Source organism: Heloderma suspectum, chromosome 7, assembly GCF_057233095.1.
Source record: "Heloderma suspectum isolate Gila_16-S chromosome 7, 16-S_ref, whole genome shotgun sequence".
NCBI classification, from domain to species: Eukaryota; Metazoa; Chordata; class Lepidosauria; order Squamata; family Helodermatidae; genus Heloderma; species Heloderma suspectum.
This window is the reverse complement of record NC_139464.1, coordinates 18,495,326-18,521,876: the sequence shown is the minus strand read 5'-3', so window position 1 is coordinate 18,521,876 and position 26,551 is coordinate 18,495,326. Positions and strand designations below refer to the sequence as shown.

The window sequence follows — 26,551 nt, the reverse complement described above, 5'->3', positions numbered from 1 at the left end:
TTTATGCTGAGAAATCCATCAATTATGCCATGTATTTATTGCATATAGTTCGCCACAATTTAATCTTAAGTACTAGCAGCTGAAAGTTTCATAGATCATGTTGTATAATCATTCTGTTTGCATTGCATGTGCATAGACTATCAGACGTTGCCTTTCACCAACAATAAGATTGTCTTACAGTGCAATCCTATGCATGTTTAGAAAGAAAAAAAAGTCCTACTACAACTCCCAGCGCTCCCCAGATAGCATGATTGCGCACTTTTTAGTGAAATTTCACTGCTATTCCAATTTAGCTCTGTACTAATTTTTTTTCTTTATAGTTACCCAACATTTATGGTACTAGTCAAAGATAAGAAAATCACTGCAATAGCTAATTAAATAAAATCAATGGAAAATAAGGGGGCGTGAGTCAGAAGAGGAGAGGTAGCATGTGATCAATTTTAGGACTTTAATCTTAAAGATAGTTGAAAAAAGCAACAGGATGGCAATGCAGAAGATTAAAGCTGAGGGATTGCAGGAGCATAACAACAGAAGAGAAATAGTAGAAATAATTTTAGCCAAGGCATTTTGGTGGGAGCTTTTAAAAAAGGAAATTCTCAAGGCACAATTAGAAACAATTCCAACAAGAAAAAAAGGTGGAAGACAACAGAAAAAGCCAATATGGCTTCAGAAAAAGCTTAGAGATGACCTGAAAACAAAAAAGCACACATATAGGAAGTGGAAAGAAGGCCAAGCAACAAAGGACGAATACAGGCAGGTAGCACAGAATTGCAGGGATGGCGTCAGGAAGGCTAAAGCTGAGAACGAGCTGAGGTTAGCGAGGGATGCTAAAAGCAACAAAAAGGCTTTCTTCAGCTATGTGCATAGTAAAAGACAGAGGAAAGAAATGGTGGTTCAGCTCATAGACCCTCTTTTGGGAGAAGACTGAGCCAAAGTAGGAATTGAGCACCTCTGCCTTTTCTTTGTCATCTGTTATCATTTTGACATCCTGATTTAATAATAATCATTTTGTTATCATGTTATCTGTTATCATTTTGACATCCTGATTTAATAATCAGGATGTCAAAATGATAACAGATGACTTAGAAAAGGCAGAGGTTCTCAATTCCTACTTTGGCTCAGTCTTCTCCCAAAAGAGGGTCTATGAGCCCCCTGGCAAAGGCGAAGTACAGGCTGAAGGGGCAGGATTGCAGCTTGAGATCGATAGGCATATGGTCAAGGAACACCTAATTATTTTGAATGAGTTCAAATCTCCAGGGCCAGATGAACTGCACCCTAGAGTAATAAAGGAACTGGCAGAAGAACTCTCAGAACCACTGTCTATTCTCTTTGAGAAATCATGGAGGACAGGTGAGGTGCCAGATGACTGGAGGAGGGCTAATGTTGTCCCTATCTTCAAAAAGGGTAAAAAGGAGGAACCTGGGAACTACAGACCAGCCAGTCTGACATCAATCCCTGGGAAAATTCTGGAGCAGATGATAAAGCAACCCATCTGGAAGCACCTTGAAAACAATGCAGTGATTACTCGAAGCCAACATGGATTTGTCAAGAACAAATCCTGCCAGATGAATCTGATCTCATTTTTGATCAGGTCACCTCCCTTGTGGACTGTGGGAATGCTGTAGACATCATATACCTCGACTTCAGAAAAGCTTTCGACAAAGTGCCCCATGATATCTGGATGAGCAAACAAGCTCAAAGTGGGCTAGATGAAACAACGATCTGGTGGATCCACAGTTGGCTACAGAATCGGACTCAAAGAGTGCTTCTCAATGGGATCTTCTCAAACTGGGGAGAGGTAACGAGTGGGGTACTGCAGGGCTCAGTCCTGGGCCCAGTGCTCTTCAACATTTTTATTAATGACTTGGAGGAGGAGGTGCAGGGAATGCTGATCAGATTTGCAGATGACACAAAATTGGGCGGGATAGCTAATACTTTGGAAGACAGAAACAAAATTCAAACTGATCTTGATAGACTGGAGCACTGGGCAGAAAACAACAGAATGAAATTTCATAGGGATAAATGCCAAGTTCTGCACCTAGGAAAAGAAACCAAATCCACAGTTACAAGAAGGGGGATACGTGGCTCAACCACACTACAAGCGAGAAGGATCTTGGAATTGTTGATCACAAGCTGAATATGAGCCAACAGTGTGATGTGGCTGCAAAAAAGGCAAATGCTATTTTGGGCTGCATTAATGGAAGCATAGCTTCCAAATCCCGGGAAGTACTAGTTCCCCTCGACTCAGCACTGGTTAGGCCTCATCTGGAGTACTGTGTCCAGTTCTGGGCACCACGTTTTAAGAAGGATGCAGACAAACGAGAGGGTTCAGAGGAGGGCAATGAAGATGATCAGGGGACTGGAAACAAAGCCCTATGAAGAGAGACTGAAAGAACTGGGCATGTTTAGCCTTGAGAAGAGAAGACTGAGGGGAGATAATGATAGCACTCTTCAAGTACTTGAAAGGTTGTCACAGAGGGGAAGGCCAGGATCTCTTCTCGATCATCCCAGAGTGCAGGACACGGAAGAATGGTCTCAAGTGACAGGAAGCCAGATTCCGGCTGAACATCAGGAAAAACTTCCTGACTGTTAGAGCAATACGACAATGGAACCAATTCCCTAGGGTGGTAATGGGCTCTCCCACACTGGAAGCATTCAAGACGAGGCTGGACAGCCATCTGTCAGGGGTGCTCTGACTTGGATTCCTGCATTGAGCAGGGGGTTGGACTTGATGGCCTTGTAGGCCCCTTCCAACCCTACTATTCTGTGATTCTATGATTTTGAATTTGATTGAAGAAAGAGGAAATCACTAGGAAAACAGACCAAAACATTGGCCAGCCTACAACAGTCTAGACAAGTGGGGTTTTTTCCCAAAGTGCTGTACGTAGAAGAAATAACTCGACAGTTTAAAATACATAATTACAATAATTCTAATAAAACTTAACTCAAAATTACAGTATTATAACAACAGTCTTAATCATCCAGATAAACATAAAATCAGCATACTTTACCTCAAAAACAACCAATCACTCCCCCTCCTACTCAAAAAGATAAGTTTTCAAACCTTTCTTAAACACCTCCAAACTCTCAGTTAACCGTAATGATTGGCGAAGGGAGTTCCACAGCTGCAGAACAAGGTCCTGGAATGCACAATGAGACACCACAATCCGTGAAGTAGAGCGGGTCAGAAGAGCCTGGCCCATGGATCTAGTGGTCCGACCTGGGACATACCAGGATAAAAGAGAGGATAAATAGGCTGGGTAATACAACCTTAGGGCCTTAAAGGCCAGGACCAAAATCTTGTAAAGGGCCCTGGCCTTCAATGGAAGCCAGTGCAAGGCCTTACGATAACAGGTAATATATGAACAAAACGGGGAAGGTCAAGAACAGTCCTGACAGCATTGTTCTGAACCAGAATTAAAGGACAGAGAGAGGAAAGGGGAGGCCTGCAAAAAGACTATTACAATAGTCTAGACATGAAACAACTAAGGCCTGAACCAAAATGTCTGCAGTCGCCTGAGACAGGAACCTGTGGATCCGGCAGATATCTATTAAGTAGAAATTACAAGTCCTCGCTATGCTGTCGGTAAAGGAGCACAGCGAGAGATGATTATCCACTAGGACCCCCAAGACCCTGGCAACGAGGACCAGGACAAGCTGAGTACCTTGAAGGCAAAGGGCGGGGGGGGGGGGTAAGGAAGGAAAAGGGGAAGAACAATCAGGGCAGAAGATCAAAATTTCAGTTTTGTCCATGTTCAGCTTGAGGCGGTGGGCAGACATCCACGAAGAAATCTGTAGCAAACAATCTCCCGCCGATGCCCACTCTCTTTCCACAAGCTGGTCAAAAGACTGATAAACCTGGGTATCATCGGCATACATATGATGCTGAAAAACACAGTCAGGAATAAGGGAACCCAAGGGAAGGACATAAAGAGAGAAAAGGAGAGGTCCAAGAATGGGCCTTTGAGGCACCCCAACTGTGAACAAAAAGGGGTCTGAAACAATACTAGAAAAACAAACTGAGAAAGAACAATTTAACAGAAAAGAAGTAAACCAGGAGAGAGCAATGCCCACAATGCCCAAAGATGCCAATCAGGCCAAAAGTATCCCATGGTCCAAAGTACCAAATGCTTGTGAAAGATCCAGCAGCACCAGCACAGATGTACGGCACTGGGCCTTGGCCACAAGAATATCATTCAAGACATGAGATAACACTGTCTCTGTTGAGTGACTAACCCGAAAGCCTGACTGAAAAGGGGCAATAAAATCATGAAGAACTAGATAAGGTGCCAACTGGAAAGGACCACTCTTTCCAGGATTTTAGGTAGAAAAGATGGAAGTGAAACAGGACTATAGCTCACACAAACAGAAGGATCCAAAGAAGGGATCCACAACATCCCTTCAACAAGGGATGAAGCAGAGCATGCTTAAGAGAACCAGGGAAGCTACCAGTGGAAAGAGTGCAGCTGACTAGACGAGTCAAAAAAGTCAGAAGAGGACAAAGAATAGTGTAGAGAGATGAAGGAAAAGGGTCAGAAGAACAGGTAGTACGTGGGGAGGACAGGATGATACGGGAAACTTAATCCTCAGTAACCTCAGTGAACTCAGAGCCACCTGGAGAGTAAGAGACAGGAAGAAGAGAAGAAGGAGAATTGCAAGCTGGAAAGGTGGCCGCTATCATTGCCACCTTATTCACAAAAAACTCCCCCAGCTCCGCTGCTGAAGCCCCAGAGAACCAGGAAGATCAGAAAAAGAGGCTGTGCACAATAGCCCCTTGAACGTTCTAAAGAGCTGGCGGGGGGCGTGAGCCTGAGCAGCTATGGTGGCCTGATAGAATGATTGCTTCTCCACCTCCACATGACTAAGATAGTTCTTTACTGCTGCAATATACTCTGTAACAACACATTCCTCTCCTTTCCTATGCCACCTCTCCAGGTGGCAAACTTGTGCCCTCTCTAACTTAAGCTCTGCAGAGAGCCAAGGTCTAGGGTTACATGCCGGAAGCACTCAGGAACTGGCTGGGGCAAAATAGTCAAAAGCTGACAGGGTGGCAGACAAAAATATCTCTGCCATCTCGCCAGCCATCAAAGAATCACTGTTCCGAGCCAAAGTCTCAGCCCAGCTGGCATTTTGTAAGAGTTGGCCTTGAAAGACCGCTGGTGTAATCTTTGAAATATCCCTGCAAATGACCTCTCATTTAGGAGGTGGTGATGGGAGTGCAAGGTTAAAGGAACAATGGACTAGAAAATGGTCTGAATAACCCAAATCCAATCCTAGAACTGAAGACTGGAGAGTTAACTCCCGAACAGTAACAAGATCCAGCACTCCACCAGCTGAATGTGTAGGAGGGGAGGGGAGGATCTTAAAACCAAAAGAAGCTAAAATACATTGAAAACTCGGTCCAATCGCACTAGAATCCAGATGGATGTCAAAATCACCTACAGTAATACAGTGCTGCCCCAGGGGGATTGGGGAAAGCCATGCTATAAATTCCTCAATAAATTCCTCATAACTTCCCCCAGGCGGACATTATACACAAGCTACAAGTGGGCTGCATTTCTCAATACACCCTGCTAGGAGCTCAAATGTGGAAGTGGCACCATCATTCAATGGTAACACTTTAAATAGACCCCAAACTTTTGCTATATTAATCCCAACTCCTCCTCCCCATCCTCTCACCCTAGGGGTATGAAAACTATACTCCAGGGCAGAGAAGACAGCACAAATAGCCAGCTCCTCCTGCTGGAACCATGTTTCTGTAACTCAAGAGAGATGTAACTCATGCTGCAGAAAATAATTTGCCAGGAAGTCTGCTTTTCGTACTAAAGAGCGAGTGTTCCATATAAGACAGTTGATAACTTGAGCCATAACATGTTTATCAAGAGGGAGTAATCTAAGATGACATCTTCTCTCATCCAAAAACCTCTGAGGCCTCGTAGGGTGTCAGCGACCCATAACCACTGAAATAGCCAACATTGAAGTGAACCTCTAAAAGCTTCCAGCTGGCAGCAACCAGGACCAAGGCGATCACAAGGAAAAGGTGGAATTAGGCAATTAGCCCACAGAGAATAGTCCAAGCACAGGTGGAGTTACACGCACAATCGATGGAGTCGACAACATCAACAAATAGCAGTCAAAAGTGAATAAGTAATTAACTCCACAGGAACAGCGCTGTAGTTTAGTAATAATTCGGTAGTATACAATTCTTATCAAATACAGCCGCTGGTTGTCATCAATTAACGACAGTGAGATCTTCTGCCGGAAGTCTTTAATCCTAATAAGTAACCAATGATTCTTCGAATTCCAGCCCCTGAAATTCTGACTCCTTTCCAACTCCTTTTCATAACAAAGATAAACAAAGGCAAGTTGGATGAGATAAGCAGGCAGCCTGACTGCTCCAGCCTTCCAGCAGGGGAGGAAATATTCTTTAGCCAAATAATGCATGTAATAGAAAGTTCACACATACCCCTCCACCGGAGATCACAATCCCCTTCGATGGGTGTTGCATTGGTTCCTGGAATTCCATGGACAAGGTGCTTGGGGGAGTGTGTGAGAAGTGTTCTTAATGAGAAGACCACTAATGGCAGGCAATCTTCCATGAAAGATAACTTTTCCTGCATTATAGATCTTCCCCTATATTCTGTAGCAATAGGAAAGCTTGGGTGTGTTCCAGGTCGCACTCATGCAGGACAGGACAACTAGAACATATCCAAGAACCTTCTGCAAAGTGTCAGGGTTCCACTGCAGATATTAAAGTTTTTACAAAAATGCAGTGCAAGCAGGGGTTTCCTCCCAGACTTCTGATGTTGCCCTAGCCTGTTTCCCCAAATGTCCCCAAGCTCATAAAAATGGCAGAAATTGATTCCACTACTACAAGTCTCTATTGAATCTTAAAATTTTCTCATAAAAAGAACCAAAAATTTATCTATCAGTAGTGGGTACCATAATAAAAGCACTTAGGCATGATTAGGCTGGTAGTTGAAAACAACAGACACTTGGGCTGCTCGCACAATATGGCATGCTGCAGTGAGTCTGCCAGTTTAAATATGTAACCCTCACTCGGGGGTTGTCGTGTTGTGCAAACCCAACAAACATGGGTTATGTGAGGATTAAACAATCCTCGCATAACCCATGGTGTGTTTTGTTTAACCCTCTCATAACCCACGCTCGCTGGGTTCGCATGACACAATAGTTTGGCGCCTGTGGGAACTTTAACCCACAATGAGCTGTGGCGTATCGTCCAAACCCAGTCAGTATTGTAATTTTTTAAAGTTAATTTATTTCAAAGGAACCAAACCCACATGGCATATAAAAGAAATGGTAATTTAAAATCTGTCTAAGCAGTATGAGAATAGATGTTTGTAGAATTGCTTAGGCAAATGAATTTCTACACTTTGTCAAAGATAGGATATTTCAAATGTGGTAAGGAGGAAGAGAAATTCCATGTCAGTTAGAATCCACAGCACCTCTTGATAAGGCAGGATCAGTGGACAAGGTGTGATATTCCTCTGCTATTTGGGGAAGACACATACCAGCTGGTTAGAATAAGTTTTGGTGTGAGGGTGCGTGTGTGGAAAAATGGAGCTTATTCGGTTAAGTTGGCTGAACCTCAGAGTTCAGACATTGTGGGCCATGTTCATTACCCAGGGGTCCACAGTAGAAGAATTAATTGGAAAGGGTTGCCTAAAGATAGAAATAAGTTGTTGTTGTTGTTGTTGTTATTAACATTTCTATACTGCCTCATAGCCAAAGTTATCATGTGAACTGCCATGAGAGCATTGGCTATTGGGTGGAATAGAAATAAAATGAATGAAGTTTGTCAATCACTGTTTAGATTAGATTTTAAGCAGTACGTTCAAACAGGAAAGGGCAAAACTTTGAAGAAATGGCAAGGCCTACTTACTAAAAGACAAAGATGACCTCAGTGACAATGACTGGGAAATGGGAGAGAGAACAGCATTTCCAATGGTAATAGGAATGTAGGATGGGGGAGAATTGGAGCAGAAAGATAAAGTGCTTTCATACCCATAATCAGTTTGAAATATTAGTGAGGCATCCAGTAGAAAAACAGTTATTAGTATGAAGATGGTAGCTGCAATTTGGGCACAAATGAGAGTGCACAGGCAGTTGAAGGAGTCAGAGATCTAAGGGATTGGGAAAGATCAATAATCAAAAGGGGAAGAACAGTTATCAGAGATAAAAGGAGAACCAGGAAAGAGCACTGTCATGGATTCCAAGGGGAAGGCATAAAAGTGAAATAATAGTCAAAGAGAGCTAATGAGAAGAAACTATGGAGTAAACCATTAGCTTTAGCAGAACAGGTCCTTGGAAAAAACAAGTCTAGTGGAGTAGACTAGGCTTAAAAAATCAAGGTTTGGAAGGCTGATAGCTGGTTCAGATATGGAGGTGAGGAGAACTGGATTTATTGTTGAATACAAAACTCTGAAAAAGAGGGATATTTCAAAAGTGGACAAAACAGATTATATTTGAAAGTAGAAGGGGAGGAACTGGATTCCTCAATGTGTGTAACAAGGGTTGGTGTGAGGGAAGTGAAACTCAGTGGGTTGTAGGACTGGAATTGAAGAGAAGATTGGGTTACTTTGGAGTAGGAGAATAGTCAGAAGAGGAGAATGAAAGAGAAAGTGGGATGTCGCAGAGGAAAGAACAGGAAATTTAATAAAAGTAGTTGATCTGTCGAAGTCTGAATATCTTGTGGGTAAATATGCTAACAGTGCAGCTGTTACTGCTTCTGAAAGGATACAATTATTTGACACCACAGTTCAAGTCAGCAGATATTTTCCCTGCTGTAATTACAGAAGCCGCAAGTGTTTTCCAAACGATGAATAATAACTGAGATGAAAACTTACCAAATGTGGCAAATTGATGATGTCAGTGACCATGTGAAGTTTAAAATAGAATAATGTTCCCCTTCAGATGCTCAAAAGGTTGGCACATGGAATCAATCTATGAGCTAGATAGGTCTGTATATTGCTCCATCACAAAATACTTCAGCTTGAAATCAGTCATGATTCCAGAAGCTTTAACAGCTGAAAAGTCACAAAGTGTGCTTTTCCAAAATCATGCAATCTGAGAAGATTGCCCTCCACTTTTTTCTCCCCTCCTACATTTTCCAGATTAAATATGGGGGGAGTTCCTATTTTTTCGTAATAACATGGAAGGCAGAATTTTAACACTGGTAGGTTCTTCTAGTGAAGTATCTGTAAAACAGTAATTTTATCTCTGCTGTGCTCATTTGACTGGGATTTCTGCTGTTGTGGTTTGCTTGAGTGTTTTGTTTTTATTACTTCACATTGCATTGTATTTTGTCCTAAATTGTAAGCAACCCTGGGAACACTGTAGAGTTGAAAGTGCCAGGTCTAAATGTAGAGAATAAGACCATATGAAAAATTTCCCTTTTGTGCATATTTTAAAAACTGAAGAGTTCCATCTATGGGATAGAATTCAGGAGCCTTTGTGGGCCTGTTTTGAAAAACCTACCCACGATGGGTAGTGGGCTCCATGCCCACCAGACATCCACACTTGGGCATCTTGTTTGCATGGCACCTACACGAAAAGTCCAAAGGCTTAGACTGCACAATCAATTCCCTGATTTCATGTGGGATATTGATAGTGCAGTGTGAGCATAAGTGTGCTGGATGTTTCATGTCTAAGCCCTCTTCACATGTTAGTCATGTGAAGGGCAACATGCATTAAAAGGGGCAGCGGGTCTGCACCGCTGGCTCCACCCTGAGCAGTTTACTGCACCCCTGATGTCCACACATAGATCTCTATGTGCATAGGCTTCCCCAGGATCTGGAACCCTGATTGCTCAGGGTTCCTGGTCCCAGGGAAGCTTATGTGCATACAGATCTACACAAGTCCCCCGCCCTGACATCTATGCCTAATGCATGGTTGTCAAGGGCAAAACTGGGGGAAGCTTCACTTCGTTGAGGGTGGGGCCAGTATTGTGATCCCACTGCCCTTTTCTACATTCATTGCCTCTTCACACAAGTAACCCATGAAGTGGGCTAAGGACGCTATAGAAATGAGATGCCACTGCCTCAACATCCAACAAGCATGGAGGTGGGGTGAGGTGGGTGTCAATAGTGGGTTGAGCAGGTGGATGCACTCCTGCTCCCCTAACGTGCATAGGGAGTGACCTGGTTTGCACAATCAAAACAGCCCACCATGGCTTATTTAAGCCACGGTAGGCTGGGGTGCATGATGGCACATTCCAGGCAGGATTTGCATATTCAGTGCCTGACAACAGATCATGGTTGGTTAATTCTTGCATAACCCACAGTCTCTGGTTTCACACAACAAAACAAGTTGCGGCTGGCCTTTGAATATTCAAAATGGCTGCCAGCATGCGCCACAGCCCACCATGGCTTAAATAAATGGTGGGTTCTTCGATTATGCAGACCAACCCAATATGTTAATCATAAGTTTAGCAGAATCAGCCTTTGCTCTCCCCACTTTTTTTAATCTCGGGCACTGCAATTCAAAGAGCGTTCAAGCAGGGAAATCACACTGTGCCCTAGGCAGCCTTTCTGTTTGGATGTAATTACATCAGTCTGGGTTCAGAGTTCAGCACTGTTGCTGAGGCCTGTAATCTTGTACCTGATATGGCTGTGTAGCCTGCAAGTGCTGCGTGAACTTCAAGGCTGAAGAAATGGCATGCTATTAAACTGTCGGAATTGTTCTTGTTTCAGCATATTTCTAGTGATGTTGTTTTCCAGCATGTGTTTCTTCCCCCTTTTTTTTTTAGAGCAGACAAGATAACTGCTGAAAACACACCACCTCGCGAAGTGAATAACATTGCAAACCACCGGGCGCTAATTAAACCAGAGGTGCAGAATAATCAGCGGAACAAAGAAGTGAGCAAAATGGAAGACAAAAAGGCCTTGGAAGCAGAAAAATATGGATTTCAAAAAGTTGGGCGTGATAATAGACCCTTAACAAAAATCAACAGTGTAAAACTGAATTCGTTGGGGTCAGAGTATGGTAGTTTGCCAGCAAGCACAGTTGCATCAGGACCCTACAAGCCCGTTCATTTAAATGGATCAGAGAAAGCTGTCAACCTTATTTTGGGGGACTCTGGAGATGGAATACATCACAATGCTATTCACTCACACATAGAGTCTGAACGTGTTATACAGAGAACTAATTCAATGCTGCAATTGGAACAGTGGATAAAAATACAGAGAGGAAAGGGACAAGATGAAGAAACAAGAGGGTGAGTAATTTCACAACTATTTGGCAGTCCTGACATCTTAGTCTTGATGTATACTGTGATTCAGTTTCATGTTACTATAAAATCTTAATTGGGGCTCCAAAGGGCCCTTGAAACTGTTATATATTACCTTGGTTACTAAAATGTAGGATTCAAACAGGCTTTGAGATATCTGCCAAAACCTAAATTTATTTTGATTTATAGTGCTCCCTGTTCCAAAGACCCTAGGGCTGATAGTAACTATTATACTTGAAGAGATGGGTACCTCTCCTAGAAAAGCTGTTTCCAATTTATGTGATCCAGCTCTCCATTCTAGATTGTCTCCTTTTAATTAAGATGCTAAAGAGGACTATTAACCCAGCCTTTTGACAGCCTCCCTGATTACAACTACAAGTCCAGTAGTGTCCCATTTTATTAGCAGTAGCTCAGTTACCACCTCTCCTCCTGATTATGCTGGGAGTTAAGTTCAGATTCCTCCATGAAAACCATGCACTCCCATGCTGACCTTATAAGTGTATAGCTTTGTTGCAAACAACTTATGCTCCTCTCTAAATTCAGCAAAGCAATGATACTTTTAAATGGCAAATACTTTTTCGTGATATTTTTGTGAGAGAAAATGCTGTAATTCAAATAACTTTAAAGGATACTTAAAGCAGGGGGCTAGACTGAATGACCAGGTTTGGATGACACACTGCAGCTTGTCGTTAGGTATTTAAAACAGACTGTGGGTTATGCAAGGGTTTTTTAATCCTCACATAACCCATGCTTGCTGGGTTTGCCCAATACAACAACCCCCTAGTGGGGATTGCATATTCAAAATGGCAGCCACACATGTCACAGCCTCATTTGCTGTCAGGTTATGCAAACAGACCCATTAGCTTTCTTCCAAATTACTATCTACATTTAGAATGGGTATTGTGGAATTAACATTTTTTCCTCTAGTTCTTTCTGCATATACAATACTAGAAATAAATATATAGAACCATGAAGATACCAGCAGTGTATTTTCAGTACTTATTCAGAGAGCTTTAAGTTCTATCTCTGAATGACTGACGCTATTAAATCCAGTGGGGATGAGAAATGGTGGTTCTGCATGACAAGAGACAGAAGGGCATTGCTTCCAGAATGCCTTGGCAGGAATCTAAACAGGAATGCTTAATACTTGTTGCTTAGTTTTTATTACAAAATATTTCACTCTGATAATTCACTTTAAATGAATAGTTCATGGAGTAATGTCACTACAAGAATGTGGATTGATTTAAATCATTCAAATCAGCAAGAGAAAAAGGCCTATTTAAATAAGTCTCTAAATTCTACTTCATATATTCATATAAACAGTGGTGCAAATCTGACCACTAAACCATGTTAATTTGCAACTAAATAAAGTATTTACACTGTTGTTTCATTCTTACCATCAGGCCTTACATCTTTTTGTTGCCATTTTGAATGCTTTCCTTTTTTATACCTATAGCGAGCATGGAGCTGTTCACACGACATGAGGCTGTGGGGCGTGTGCAGCTGCCATTTTGAATAAGCAACCCCCACTCAGGCATTGTCATGTGGTGTGAACCCAGTGAGCGTGGATTACGCGAGGGTGAACCCATGGTCTGTCCTAATGTCTGTTTTAGGGTTTCTCTAGCACATAACCCATGGTCTGTTTTAGGTTATGCGACAGTGATTTAACCCTCGCATAACCTACGCTCGCCAGGTTCACACTGCACAATAGCCCCAAATGCGGGTTGGATATTGAACCTGGCACCTGCAAGTTAAATAACCTGCAACGAGCTGTGTCGTCCAAACCTAGTCTTTAAAATATTCCCATATAGTGCCTTTTTTTCCAACCAGCAGCCATGACATTTTGTGAAGTTAACTATTATTATTATTATTATTATTATTATTATTATTAAATTTATTAATTGCCCATCTGGCTGGTCACCCAGCCACTCTGGGCGATGTACAGCATATAATAAAACAGTTTAAAACAATAAAATTCTACAATAAAAACGTTTTCTAAAATACCCTAACCCACCCCAAATGCCTGCCTGAACAACCACATTTTTAATGCACGACGGAAGCTCATTAAAGAGGGGGCATGGCGGAGTTCCCTAGGGAGGGAGTTCCACAGAGTGGGGGCCACCACAGAAAAGGCCCTCTCCCTCGTCCCCACCAATCTAGCTGTCCTGGCTGATGGGACAGAGAGAAGGCCATCTGAGGCTGATCTTGTTAAGCGGCCTGTCTGGTGTTGCTGGAGGTGCTCCTTAAGATAGGCTGGGCCGGAACCATATAGAGTTTTAAAGGTCAAAACCAACACCTTGAATTTGGCCCAGAAAACAACTGGTAACCAGTGCAACTCCTTCAGCACTGGAGTGATGTGATCTCACCGGCGGCTGCCTTTAATCAGGTGAGCTGCCACGTTCTGTACCAGCTGCAGCTTCCGAACCGTCTTCAAGGGTAACCCCATGTAGAGCGCATTACAGTAGTCTAAACAAGAGGAGACCAGGGCATGTACTACCGATGGGAGCAGATGGTCGGGAAGGAAGAGGCACAGCCGCCGTATCAGATCTAGTTGATACAGCGCTGTCCAGCTCACAGCTGACACCTGAGCCTCCATGGACAGCTGGGAGTCCAAAATGACCCCCAGGCTGCGGACCTGGTCTTTCAAGGGTAGCTGTACCCCATTCAACACCAGGTCAACATCCCCCAGCCTCCTCTTGTCTCCCACCAAAAGTACCTCGGTCTTGTCAGGGTTCAGCTTCAGTTTATTCCTCCCCATCCAGCCACTCACCGTCTCCAGACATTTGGACAGGGATTCTACGGCCAACCTTGGTGAAGATTTGAACGAGAGGTAGAGCTGCGTGTCATCCGCATATTGATGACACCGCACCCCAAACCTCCTGATGATAGCCCCCAGCGGCTTCACATAGATATTAAATAGCATCGGGGAGAGGATGGAACCCTGTGGCACCCCACAAGTGACTGGCCACAGGTCCGAAACCTCCTCTCCCAGTGCTACCCTCTGGTACCTGCCGGAAAGGAAGGACCGGAACCACCACAATATGGTGTCTCCAACGCCCAACCCCTCCAGGCGCTCCAGGAGGATACCGTGGTCAACGGTATCAAAAGCCGCTGAGAAGTCAAGGAGAACAAGGAAGGAGCATTCACCCCTATCCAGAGCCCTCCTCATATCATCTACCAAGGCGACCAAAGCCGTTTCTGTCCCATGCCCAAGCCTGAAGCCCAACTGAAATGGGTCTAGATAATCAGTTTATTCCAAGTGTGCCTTCAACTGCATCGCCACCACCTGCTCAATCACCTTGCCCAAAAATGGCAGATTTGAGACTGGGCGAAAGTTGTTCAGAACTTGAGGATCCAAGGAGGGCTTCTTTAAGAGTGGTCTTATCACTGCCTCCTTGAGAGCTGATGGCATCACTCCCTTCTCAAGGGAGGCCTTCACCACAACTATGGGAATATAGGAACCTGTGCACTAGACAATTTTGTCTTCTGTTCTTCTTTCCAGTGTTGCTCTTTTCTGCTTTCCTTTGCCTTGGCCCAATTCCACTCTCACAAAAACAAAGTAGCAAACAAGGTCTGATATTTACCAGGCAAATTAGAGCAGTTTATTTTCATCAGGGGAAAGAGAAATGCCTATATTTGGTAGGTAGAGTGTAAGTATTTATATTTGAGAAATGATCAAATGGTTCTTCATTTGCATAGAAAAGTGCCCTTAACTCAATGTATGTGGCAGAGGAGTTGATTCAGTTTATAGATTAACAGTAGGGCCAGCATGTGTATATCCATATTTAATATTAGCCTAGGTATTATTCAAGAACGACTTGGTACATACAGCTTTAAAAAAAAATCCAATTTAAATTAAAAATCCAATTATGAAAAATAATATATTTTTTATCAACCCTGCAACAAGTTATCCACCCTGCAACAAGTTTGAGGTTCTAGATATCAGTTGGGCTTCCAAGTGCAGAAGGGGAAGGATACAGATTGATTTGTGATAGCTGTTTTTTTGGAATTGTACTTGGTTTGACTTGGATTTGGCGTCTACGTGTGTGATCTTTGGCACAGTGTTCTTATTCCTGCAGTTAGTTTTGGGCACCCATTCATGCTGTAATTCAAGTAGTCACTTAAATTGATCCAATGTTTACATTTATATTAAACTGTGTCCACATAAAGGTGCCTTACAATCTTTAGAATGTAGCTCTTAACACATTGTTCCATTGTTGTCTTCATGCAGCAAGAGCATTGCATATTGTACCATTTTGACAGTACATCCAGACTTGTAATAACTATGTTGGAGTTTCCTCCCAGTTTTAGCAGCAAATATAGTGGGTATTTGATTTGCGTGCTATACATGGCAAAGTTTATGTGTGCTGCGGAAGGGTATGCATGGATATAAAGAAAAGATGATAAAGGCATTTCAATAAGCTATTCCACCACTCCATTAGGTTTTAACAATTGGTTTTTAAAGAAGCATACAATTAAAATCAGGGTCTATTAATGAAGATTGCTAAAGTGTATATAACCCTTGCACTGAGAGTTTAAAATACTGAGGGGTGAAAGGAGGAGGGGGTGGGGCAAGGTCCAGAATGTAAGGAGTTCTAAGACATTGTTCATATTAAGGGGTCTCATGGAAAGACTGATACCTGTTTGGTGAGGACCAGATTTTTTCATTTAAAATACTGAGGTACACTGGGACTTCCGCTAGAACACAGATTTGGTACAGACATAATATTTCCAGTCCCATAACCTGACTAAAGCATTTGGGAGTAAGTTGCAGACTTGCACACTTCCTTTGCTCATATATACTTCACAGATTCATGGAGGATAAAGCTATCAATGGCTACTAGTCTTGATGGTTAGATGATAGCTCCAGTATCAGAAGCAGTATGCCTGTGTACACCAGTTGCTGGGGAACACAAGTGGGTGGGTGTTATTGCATTCATGTCTTACTTGTGGGTTTCCCACAGGCAGTTAGTTGGCCACTGTGTGAACAGATTGGTGGACCAGATGAACCCTTAATCTGATCCAACATGGTGTTTCTTATGTTTGTCTGTCTGTATCCCTTTACAGAATTGTCCACGGTGCAGGCTTATATCTGCACCGATGCTGGATACTAAACTTGGTTAGCTTTAACCAGCATTTGAAAAACAGCTTCTAACCATTAGCATTATCAGTCCAGAAGTAACGCTGCACCATGGTTAGCTCTGAAAGGGGAAGAAAGGAAAATTCATGTACGAAAGGGGAAGAGGGAATGTGCAAGGCCAGAGCACTCTCCCATTCACTGAACTGTGATTATGTGATCTGTGTTAGATCAGACTGCTCATGGTATGTAAAGGAACACATCAAATAAAAACTGATTTGAGCATTCCCGTAGAGAGGGGGTGGGGAGTATAATATCTTTAATTTTATCACATTATGCTTGCATTAAATTACTGTGTTTTCCATTTGAGTAGGCATAAGAACTGTGAATTTATCCCATTTGAATTCTTTTTAGCTTTTGTCACAGCATTATTACATTGGCTGTATTCCAAAACAAACTCATTCCATTGTAGGACTTTTATAATGGCAAAAGCTATTAACAAAACATTATTAACTGGCAGGATCTAAATTTTCTTGATCACGGAGAACATCTTGTTAGTTAAATATGGATGAAATTGTTAACATATGCCATATACTTAAAAATTATGGTTTTGCTTAAAGCTAATTTGTAAAAGAGAATGAATGACAGGATTTAGTAGACTGCTTTGGGATAAATAAAGAGCTTTTTTCTCTTTTGTATATACTACCAGTATATTAAACTTAGTATTCAATATAGTTTTGAAGGCAATGTAGTAAAAGGATGTTAATTTCAAGGAAGCCAATATGATATAAATAATGAAAAAGAGATAGAGGGGACTCCCCCGTGCTAAACATGCAAATTGCCACCATCACCTGGTTGCCTGCAATGATTAGCAGTTGCTTCCAGGCGAGTAGCAGATGCCTCATCATTTAAAAAAATAAAATGTAGCAATGTTTATCCTGCCTCTCCATAGCCTCAAGTCAGCTTGCAAAATTCAAAACAACTCTTTAAAAACTCTTTCTTTTTAGATGCTTGAGGCTTTACACTACAACAAGCACTCTGCTTGTAAACCTGTTTTCCCTATGTACCCGTGAGAATTGGGATGTGGTTCAGCCTCACCATCTCCCACCCCCTGATAACCTATCCCACTTTTATCTGCCTTCCCTCCCTTAATAGTCAGCTGCTCACTTCAGCTAAGTCATGAGCATGAGATTGTATGGACTCAAATTGGTTGAAGAAGAAGAAACTGTTATCTAGGGAGAAGGACATAAAGAACAACCTACATGCAACTTCTTTGCCAGAGAGAGAAGAGGGGGAGAAAAGGGATTAGAGATAGCTGGGCAAAGAGTTCTCCCTTCCTCCCGGTTGTTTTCTTTTTTAATACCTGGCCGCTGCAAGAAGGTTTTAAACATGACCCGAATGAAAACTCAGAGGCCGCTGCTTGAACTGTTATCTAGCATATGGTGCAGTATGGCCTAGATGCCTCTGTGCTATAAAATCTCTACCTACCTCCCCTGAGCATAGGAAGGGCAGGCGGACAAATAGCAGGAAATCAGAAGGGGAGAGAGAATTATCAGGGACGTTTGGGCACAGTAGTTCATGTACAAAAAAAGTTCATCCTCTATTTTGAGAGTAAAAACAATCTTTGTTTTGTGCAAAGTTTGTGCCTCCCAGTTTGTAGTTACTGACTGGGTTCAGACGACATGTCGCAACTCGTTGTGGTTTATTTAACCTGTGAGCACCAGGTTGCATATGCAACTCAGGGTTGTTGTGTCTTGCAAACCTGGTGAGTGTGGGTTATGCAAGAGTTAAACAAACATTGCATACCCTAAAACAGAACCTCACTGGGTTTGCATGACACAACTACCCCCAAGCAGCAGGTTGCATATTCAAAATGGCAGCTGCACACGCCCCGCAACCTCATCATGAATTAAATAACCCATGTTGGGCTGTCGTGTCATGCAAACAGTCCCATAGTAGCTTACTAAGAAAAGCAAAAAGTACTAGTCCTTTTAACAAAAAAAGTTCTTGCCAACTTACAGTTTCATACAAGCTTTAGAAACAAGTTAAATGTATTGTACAGTGTCATCTACAACCAGGTAGTGCATTCCCCCCCCACCACCTCATTTTCTTGCAAAGAACCACGAAGCAGACTTGGAGATTTGATGAGTTTGGAAAGAAAGGGTTAACTGGATAGAGCAGCTATCAGTCACAAATGGCCAACTGATTTATAACATTAGATTAGTACAGCACAGTACTGAAAAACTTCATAATTTTTAAGTTTATTATTTAGTTTTATCCTTGTGGAAAAAATAGTTGAGCTTCTTAAAACTAGGAGATGTGAAGCTACAAACTATAGCCCATGGCAGAATGGGCCAAGGAGATACCAGGCAACTGCTAAACCTTGGGAGAGAATAGCAGAACAAGACCTTGCATGTTCTTTAATGTGGAAGGCTCATTTTATGGCTGTGCATCCTCAGTGGTCTGATAGGTCAGGACCACTGAGCCTCACCAACTCACCCTCTGCATTTCTGCATATTTCCCCTTTTCTTGTTATGGCGGCTGCCAGCACAACTGCCTCACACATCCATAAATATATATCATCATGGGGAAGCATGGCAGCTGAAACCTGGGCATCGGTCTCCAACCATAACCACCAGAGGAATGAAATTAATGATATCTCCTAGAGCAGTATTTTAGGGAGTAGTGTACTGCCTTTCACCATACAAATGGAAGAATGTGAGCACTGAAGGACATTTTTATCTCTGCTGTTTGTATCCCCTGCTTTCCTTCAAGGAGCTCCTAGGGTTATCCTATTTTATCCTCACTGCTGCCTTTCCTTACACATACAGAAGTATACATCATCATAGGATCACTCCTGTGAGATCAAGCGTGTCTCAGATCTGTTTCAGTACAGAGGAATGCAAAGTCTCTTCTCCTTGCTTACAGATGACTCCGTGATGCAGCTGAAAAATAGGGGCTATTGCCTAAAACAAGCAACATGTTGGGAGTTTTTTCAAGCTGATTTTACTGTGGTTAAATTGGTGGGTCCGTTGGACTTCTTCCCATCTCTAATGCAAAGGATTCTTGCTATTCAGACTCTTAACTGTTCTGTTAGATTTCAGTTACAGTGCCGTCACTGTGTATCTGTGTTTGAAGGTCAGCTGAGTTTCAGTCCTCACTATAGATGTGTTAGCTTATTTGTTAAATCACTAGAGGTTTTACAAGAATCAGTCAGTAAAAATAAGATTCATATTTATGGTCTTTTGGCCCGGGGCTGGCATAAACCCTTCGCATGGTCGTGCACTTGCTGAGAACCCACACCCCAGCAGTAGGGCCACTGGACTCGTGTCTCCTCTTCACCCTTGAAAGCTGCTTATTCTCTTGCCTCTTACTCTGGCCCAGATAACAGTGGTGGTGTGAAGGAGGAGCAGTAGATGCCACTGCATGCTTGGCATTGGCTTTCTGCCTAGCAAGCAGATGATAACAATAATGATGAAAAAGGAGGAGCAAGAGCTGGTGACAATGGCAGTCAAAAAGTAGAGTCAGTAAGGTGGGTGGGCATTAAGAGTATCTTGACCAAGGGCCCTCAAGAACCTAGAGCTGGCACTGTTTGGGGCCAAATAGCACCAACAATACATGCCTCCTCTTTGCACATCAGATGGGATAAGATCATGAAGGAAAACTACCTGGTATGTAAAAACTTGGGGATTTGGTGTTTCAGAGCACCTAGGATTATAACTAGAAAATTGAGTGGTTAAGACGCTGAACTGCAGACTGGAAGGTCGGCAGGTCAGCAGTTCGAGACCCGAGTGCTGCATGACGGAGTGAGCTCCCGTCTTCAGTCCCAGCTTCTGCCAACCTAGCAGTTCGAAAGCAAGAAATTGCAAGTAGATAAATAGGTACCACCTCGGCGGGAAAGGTAACAGCATTCCGTGCACCTCGGTGTTCAGTCATGCCGGCCACATCACCATGGAAGCGTCTTCGGACAGCGCTGGCTCTTCGGCTTAGAAACGGGGATGAGCACCACACCCTAGAGTCGGACACGACTGGTTGGGGACACCTTTACCTTTACCTTTTTACCCTTTCTAAGCTTCCTGTACTTTTTTAGTATGTCAGGTAATGGGAATATGATTTGTAAAAGGAAATATGTAGGTGAACAATATCTTCATAATGTGTGGTGTTCTGCTTCCATAATTCATATTTCTCCAGTCTTAGACATTCTCTCTGAAGCACTCATTTTATCTGAAAATACGATACTTACTGCATCTCCCAAACGCTTCATTATTTACTTGAGGAAAGGCCCTTCTTGTATAGATTTTTATGTATCCCCACCCATGTTGCATCACTGTGCCACGGGGGTATATTCACAGATGGGCTGCAACAGATACGGCCTTAGAAAAAGAGTACCTTGCTCTACCCAATGTTACCGTTTGTACGTTGGGGACAAGGACTAGATTTTTGTGTGTGGAGGGGTAAAGTACCCAAGTAAATTATTTGTAACCCAGAAAGGTGAAATGGGGAAGAAAACGTAAGTGCTGCTTATTTCCATAGCTACTTATATTTTGAATTACTGAAAGAGATTTCTTGTTTCAGCATTATTTCATATCAAACTTTACCAAGAAACATGCCAAGCCATCGAGCCCAAGTTGTACCTCGGTATCCAGAAGGTTATCGAACCCTACCAAGAAATACCAAAACCAGGCCGGAAAGTATCTGCAGTGTAACACCATCTATTTATGATAAGACCCTTGGATCATTGCCAGCTGAGGACAAAAGGAGATCTATGCGAGATGACACCATGTGGCAACTCTACGAATGGCAACAACGGCAGTTTTACAATAAGCAAACAACTCTTACTAGACACGGTACTTTAAGTAGTCCCAAAACCATGATTAATATATCTGATCAAACAATGCATTTGATTCCCACATCACCTTCCCATGGTTCAATAGCAGGTTTCCAAGGATACTCCCCCCAGAGGAACTACAGGTCGGAAGTGTCCTCACCAGTGCAAAGAGGAGATGTTACACTTGACCGCAGACATAGGCCACATCATACAAAGGTGAGAGATTGGTTTAGAAACCCAATCTATTACTTCAGTAACTTTATCTTCAATGAAATGTTGTGTGTAACCTGGAACCAGTCTTTCCATCGTGTGTTGGTACCATGTGGTTCACAAAAGAAATACCACATGTAATGCTAGCACTTAAGAGGAGCCAATGAGAAAACTCTGATTTGTAAACCCATGTGGTAGAGAGAACCTGCACAGAATTGAGAATGCTGAACTGGCTGTAATGGAGACAGAAAATCTCAAGTATAGGTTGAAAGATTCCTACCTTTCCATTTCATTTGCCAGTGCTCCATGCAGCATGAGGTGTTTTCAGAATTTAAAAAACCTGTTTGTGGAAAGGACCCAACTAAGCTCCTTCAGGAGCCCTCAACATCCTATTTTTTGACAGAACCCTGACCCTTTTAGTACTGCTAGGTGTCGTGACCTGACTGCTTCCTGCCCCTTGTCCCCCAGAAGCATGGATAGCTTCCCACACGCTGGGGTAATAGATTCAGAAAGGGTATAGATTGCCTTACAAGTTGTCAAATGGCAAAATGGGGGCTTAAATCCATATTTTGATTCTGTATTCTAGGATACGACCTTGTGTGTCTTATTATTGTTCACAGATTCCTGAGTGGAAAACCATGCACTCCATGTCTGTTGTGAAGAGCCCCTCAGAGAGTGAGAACTTGATCTTTTCCGATCACTGTTTCCATGTGTATGAATGGGACAAACAGCAGATATTACGTGCATGTACGCTTCTGAACAGATTGGAGTATATTTTGCACTTGGGCATCTGTATTCTATTTCAAAGTGCTGTTGTGTGAAAAGGTGCCATTAGAGTATTCACCCCATATGCAGCGTTTATTCAGTCCCTTCCCCTTTGGCTCTTTAAGGGCCATATCCCATATTGTATTTAAATCACAGGAATGGTCCCAAACTTCAAGTCCTATCTCTAAATACTTACCCAAGGAGTGGTTTATGTATCGGAAAAAGTGAGAGAGATGCTTGCCAATAATCAGGGAGCGACCTAGCAAACCAGTGTATCTAGTGCAGGACTGTGTGTAAACTTGTTCCACTTTAGTTTCTGGACTCAGCAAAGACTGACAGGTGAACACTGAGTTGAACTTTTTTTAAAGAAAAAACAAAGCGTTTTAATGAGGGCCTTAAATGTTATGAGCCATGTTAATACTGTGGTTTTATTATCTTATTAGGAATAGGGAATACTATGTTTGTTTTTATGTTATATGTTGATTTTTTATTTGTTAGACACTTTGAGTTCCTAGTGAAAATAAGTTGGGATGTAAGCTTCTAAAATAAATAAATAAATGAATCCTTATTACTTGTAGTTAGAGTGCACTCTGGATTTCTGGGGATTCTTGACATTTGCAAGGTTTGAGATGAAAGTGCTGCTGTTTCAGTGTATTTGTACTGACAAGTTATTAACTAGCACCTTCACTTTGGACACCTTTCATAAACCCTAAGTTGACTTGGAAAATCATATTTAAAATATCACACTTAACCTTTGGTTCTTAAAGCTTTGACAGGCATCCTGAATTATAGTGTACTTTTTTTTTCATTTTCCCATAGCAGCATGTCTTTGTGCCTGACAGAAGGTCGATGCCAGCAGGTCTGAGTGTACAGCCTATTACTCCCCAGAGCTTGCAAGGCAAAACGGTGAGTGGCATTTGTATACATAGCCCATCATTTTTTATTTAAGAACAGCCCATAAAATACAGCATGCAACACAACAGCTATTCTGGTTTTAGAAGCTGTATTAACTGCACTTTCCTTTTTTGCTTATTTCAATACATAAAGGGTTTCCTTCTGACAGCTCAAATCTATTTGGATGTATTAATTTTTGCAAGAGTACTCTGCTACTTTTTTAGTATAAATGTAATTTGTACTGTATAGTTCCTATCTGGAAATAATTGTTTTTGACCCATGTTGGACAACAGCAAGATACCTTTAAGATTTTATTGTTGTTCATTTCACAGATTGACCTATTATTAAGTTGTTAATTCAGTTGCAGAGGGGAAATACCAATTACTGGAGCTTTTTATTACTACAGAATGGAAGTCTCAGTTAGCTAGAAAATTGGCGCTGTAGGCAGTTTGTTATATCTTGTGCTGTCTTGTGAAAAGAAACTATCCACCCGCTAATTGCACATTTTTATTCCCATAATTAAAAGGATTTTACTTTTCAATACCTAAGATTTAGTCCATGGATTATAGAGTTGAACAAGCCTTTTCAAAAGGCCTTTGCCTCAACCATGGCTACTTTTGTTAATTTAAGCCTTAATTTCTTCTGGGCAATGTTTTTTGTTGATTTGTAAATAACGTTTCTCCAAGTGATACAACAATGACTAGATAGATAGATAGATAGATAGATAATTAATTATTATGAAACTTGGTAGCTCTTAAAGATATGAAAATACCGTGCTCCCTCTGCTGGACTGTGTTAAGCATAGCCACAATTGCTTAAAAAAAAAAAACATGCTTTCTCTGAGGAATGCATTCAGTTCAGTATTTGTATTATGAAATCCAGGAACTCATGTGGTTCACCTAAAAACAGGTGGCCTGTTCAAGGGCATGTTCCAAAACTCCACCGATGGATGACTACATTGACCTGGGTTGTCCTGTTTTTGTATGTTAGAAAAGTGGTCTCCAAACTTTTTTGATCGCACACCCCTATCAGTAAAAATGTTTTGAGCACGCACCCACAATATATGTATATTTATTTATAAATGATATACATGTACTACTGTACTAATATGTACATTATAAAAACACATAAAAATAGAAATTTAAAAAGGATAAGATAAAGATGAAATAAACAATATTTGAAAAATAATTTATTTTATTTATTAATGGTAAAAAAACCTATTTGCTCTCACTAAAAATATATTAATATTTCTAGTGAGAGCAATGTGACTGAATATGCTTCATTATTTTTTAAAATCTTGGTTTAACACTTTGTGATACAGCAATTTGAAGGTCTGGTTATAAGTACAGTTTATTTCGATATTTGGATTTAATGGCTTTCATGTCTAAAAAAGACCCCTCACAAAGATAAGACCAAAATGGAAGAAGTGCATCTTTGGCTGCACTTAATAAATCATAATATTAATTTTTCAGTTACATCCACCAGTTATGCAAAGGTTTTTGTTGAAATTCAGTTAGTAAACTTCCATCTTCACTGATGTCAATCAGTTGTTCTTGCAAACTAATCGGAAGGTGTTGCATTTTTATATTTTTAACAAATGAATTCAAAACTCACTGAAACTCTTGGTTTGGAAGATGTTTAAACAGGTTAGAAAATTCCCTTCCCAAGTTTTGTAATGGTGCAGATATGAGAGTTTTTATAGGTGACACACTTACATAGTTTTCGGCAACAAAATCACATACCAATGGAAACATTTCCAAACATCCATTTCAAAAAGCTCTCTCCACAGCACAAGTTTCTTTCGAAAAGCAGTTACTTTCTCTCTCATTGTTAAAACATCACCTTTACCTTGAAGGGACAGATTAAGTGTGTTTATTTTTTCAGAAACATCTGTTAGGTAGCATACTAGTGACAGCCACTTGTTATCACAGAAAAGGTCAGCAAATTTGGAACAGATGTGCTCTCCTTCAGCAGGACGGCAGCTGCTCCAGTGCTGCAACCGAGCAAGCTACCACGCCATCCTCTGCCGTGCCTGGCAGAGACTGGTGCAGTTGCTCTCGGTGGCTGCAGCAGAGTCCGGATAGGACTGGAGCCAAGGGAGAAATGCCATGGAGCTTCCCTCTCTGCTCCAGTCCCATCCTGCTGCCTCTGCCACCGCCATCATTGCACGCAGTGGCAGCTTGTTGGAACAGCAGGAGGCTGCTCAGTTATCAGGTGGCTCCAGCACCCCATTGGATCATCTTACGTGCCCCCTGGGGTATGCGCACTCCTCTTTGAAGACCACTGTGTCAAAAGATGTACCATGTGTGAGCAGTGGGACATTGGGAGCAGTCCATGGCTCAAGAAAGTCTTGCATATGTGACAAATCACAGAGGTCTTGCATAGGTAGAGCTTCGTGTGCAAAGCAGTGCCCCTGTGTCTACATCCCAGCTGTATCACAGAAAAGTTGTTTTACATGCTTTGGTACCCATAATTAATGAGGAGCTTTTGATAGCTGTACCAGCAGTTCAGGTTGCAGGAAGTGGTGAGATCTAAGGATATGGATGTAAATAATACATCAGGAGCATAAAAGAAGCAGTTAAAATGGAGGATTCCATTGCAAAGACATTCTGTTCACAAAGTTAAACAGGTAAGTATTGAACTATGGAATGCTGGGATCAGGGTGCCGGTCGAAGGGAATCAAGGAAAGCAGATACAACAAGAAATAGGACTTTGCTGGATTGAGGAAAAGAAACATGCCATACATTGTACAAAGAACTGGGATGGAGCCAAGCATAAAATTTGGGTGAGAGAAAACAATTCATTAATAAGATCTTTGAGAAGCTAGAGTGGTTCTTGGCAGTAGATGCTGATGGGAACCCAGGGAAGGTTCCTAATTGGTCCTTTACTCCAGGTCACTGCATAGGATCCTTTTGAAGTTGCCAGAAGTCAGAATAACATGACTTATTGTAGAACACAAGCTGTATTCCCAGTAGCCACTTTGGCTCAAGGAGCAGAAGAACCACTGTCCTCCTGTGTCCGTGTGATTGCAGTCTTATGGGTCATAGACGTGGTGTTCCCCCAGAGTATGTTTCACCTTGAGTCACTCACTTCACTTATTTCATCCTTAATTTTCATGCATCAAGACCTTGCTTTTGTACCTTCAAGTTTATTATTATGACTGTTCTAATAAAAATCTTTTGAGCTGGGTTTGGGAAATAGTCCTTCAAAAAGCCCTATGGTAGCCGTTTCAAAAGAAAAAAAGTAGAAAGTTGTTTGTTCAATCTGTTAACTTAAATAGCGTTTTTTTACAATGCTTACTTTTTGTACAAGGTGATAGATAGATAGATAGATAGATAGATAGATAGATAGATAGATAGATAGATAGATAGATAGATAGCTTTCCTTTTTCTTTCACCAGATTTTGAATAAATTGCTCAGATACCATAGTTAGTTTCTGTAGCTTCCAGTTCTCTTAAAACATATCAAGCAAATTTGGGTGTGCACCACCTCTGTAGTTTCGTGGCCATCATGAGTTTTTGCTCCCTTC

At 41.8% G+C, this 26,551-nt stretch overlaps 1 protein-coding gene across 18 annotated transcripts in view; it reads left to right on the top strand.

Moving 5' to 3' along the window:
* Window positions 1–26,551, top strand: part of PLEKHA5 (pleckstrin homology domain containing A5) — a 267,495-nt gene that overhangs the window by 195,880 nt on the left and 45,064 nt on the right. For 8 of the 18 annotated variants that reach the window (XM_084809203.1, XM_084809198.1, XM_084809197.1 and 5 more), the window contains 3 exons: window positions 10,769–11,236; window positions 20,901–21,369; window positions 22,948–23,034. In XM_084809203.1, the coding sequence (XP_084665329.1) occupies window positions 10,769–11,236; window positions 20,901–21,369; window positions 22,948–23,034 (1,024 nt within the window). The remainder of the gene's footprint in view (window positions 1–10,768; window positions 11,237–20,900; window positions 21,370–22,947; window positions 23,035–26,551) is intronic. The other 10 variants (XM_084809207.1, XM_084809201.1, XM_084809216.1 and 7 more) reach the window with 3 other exon arrangements.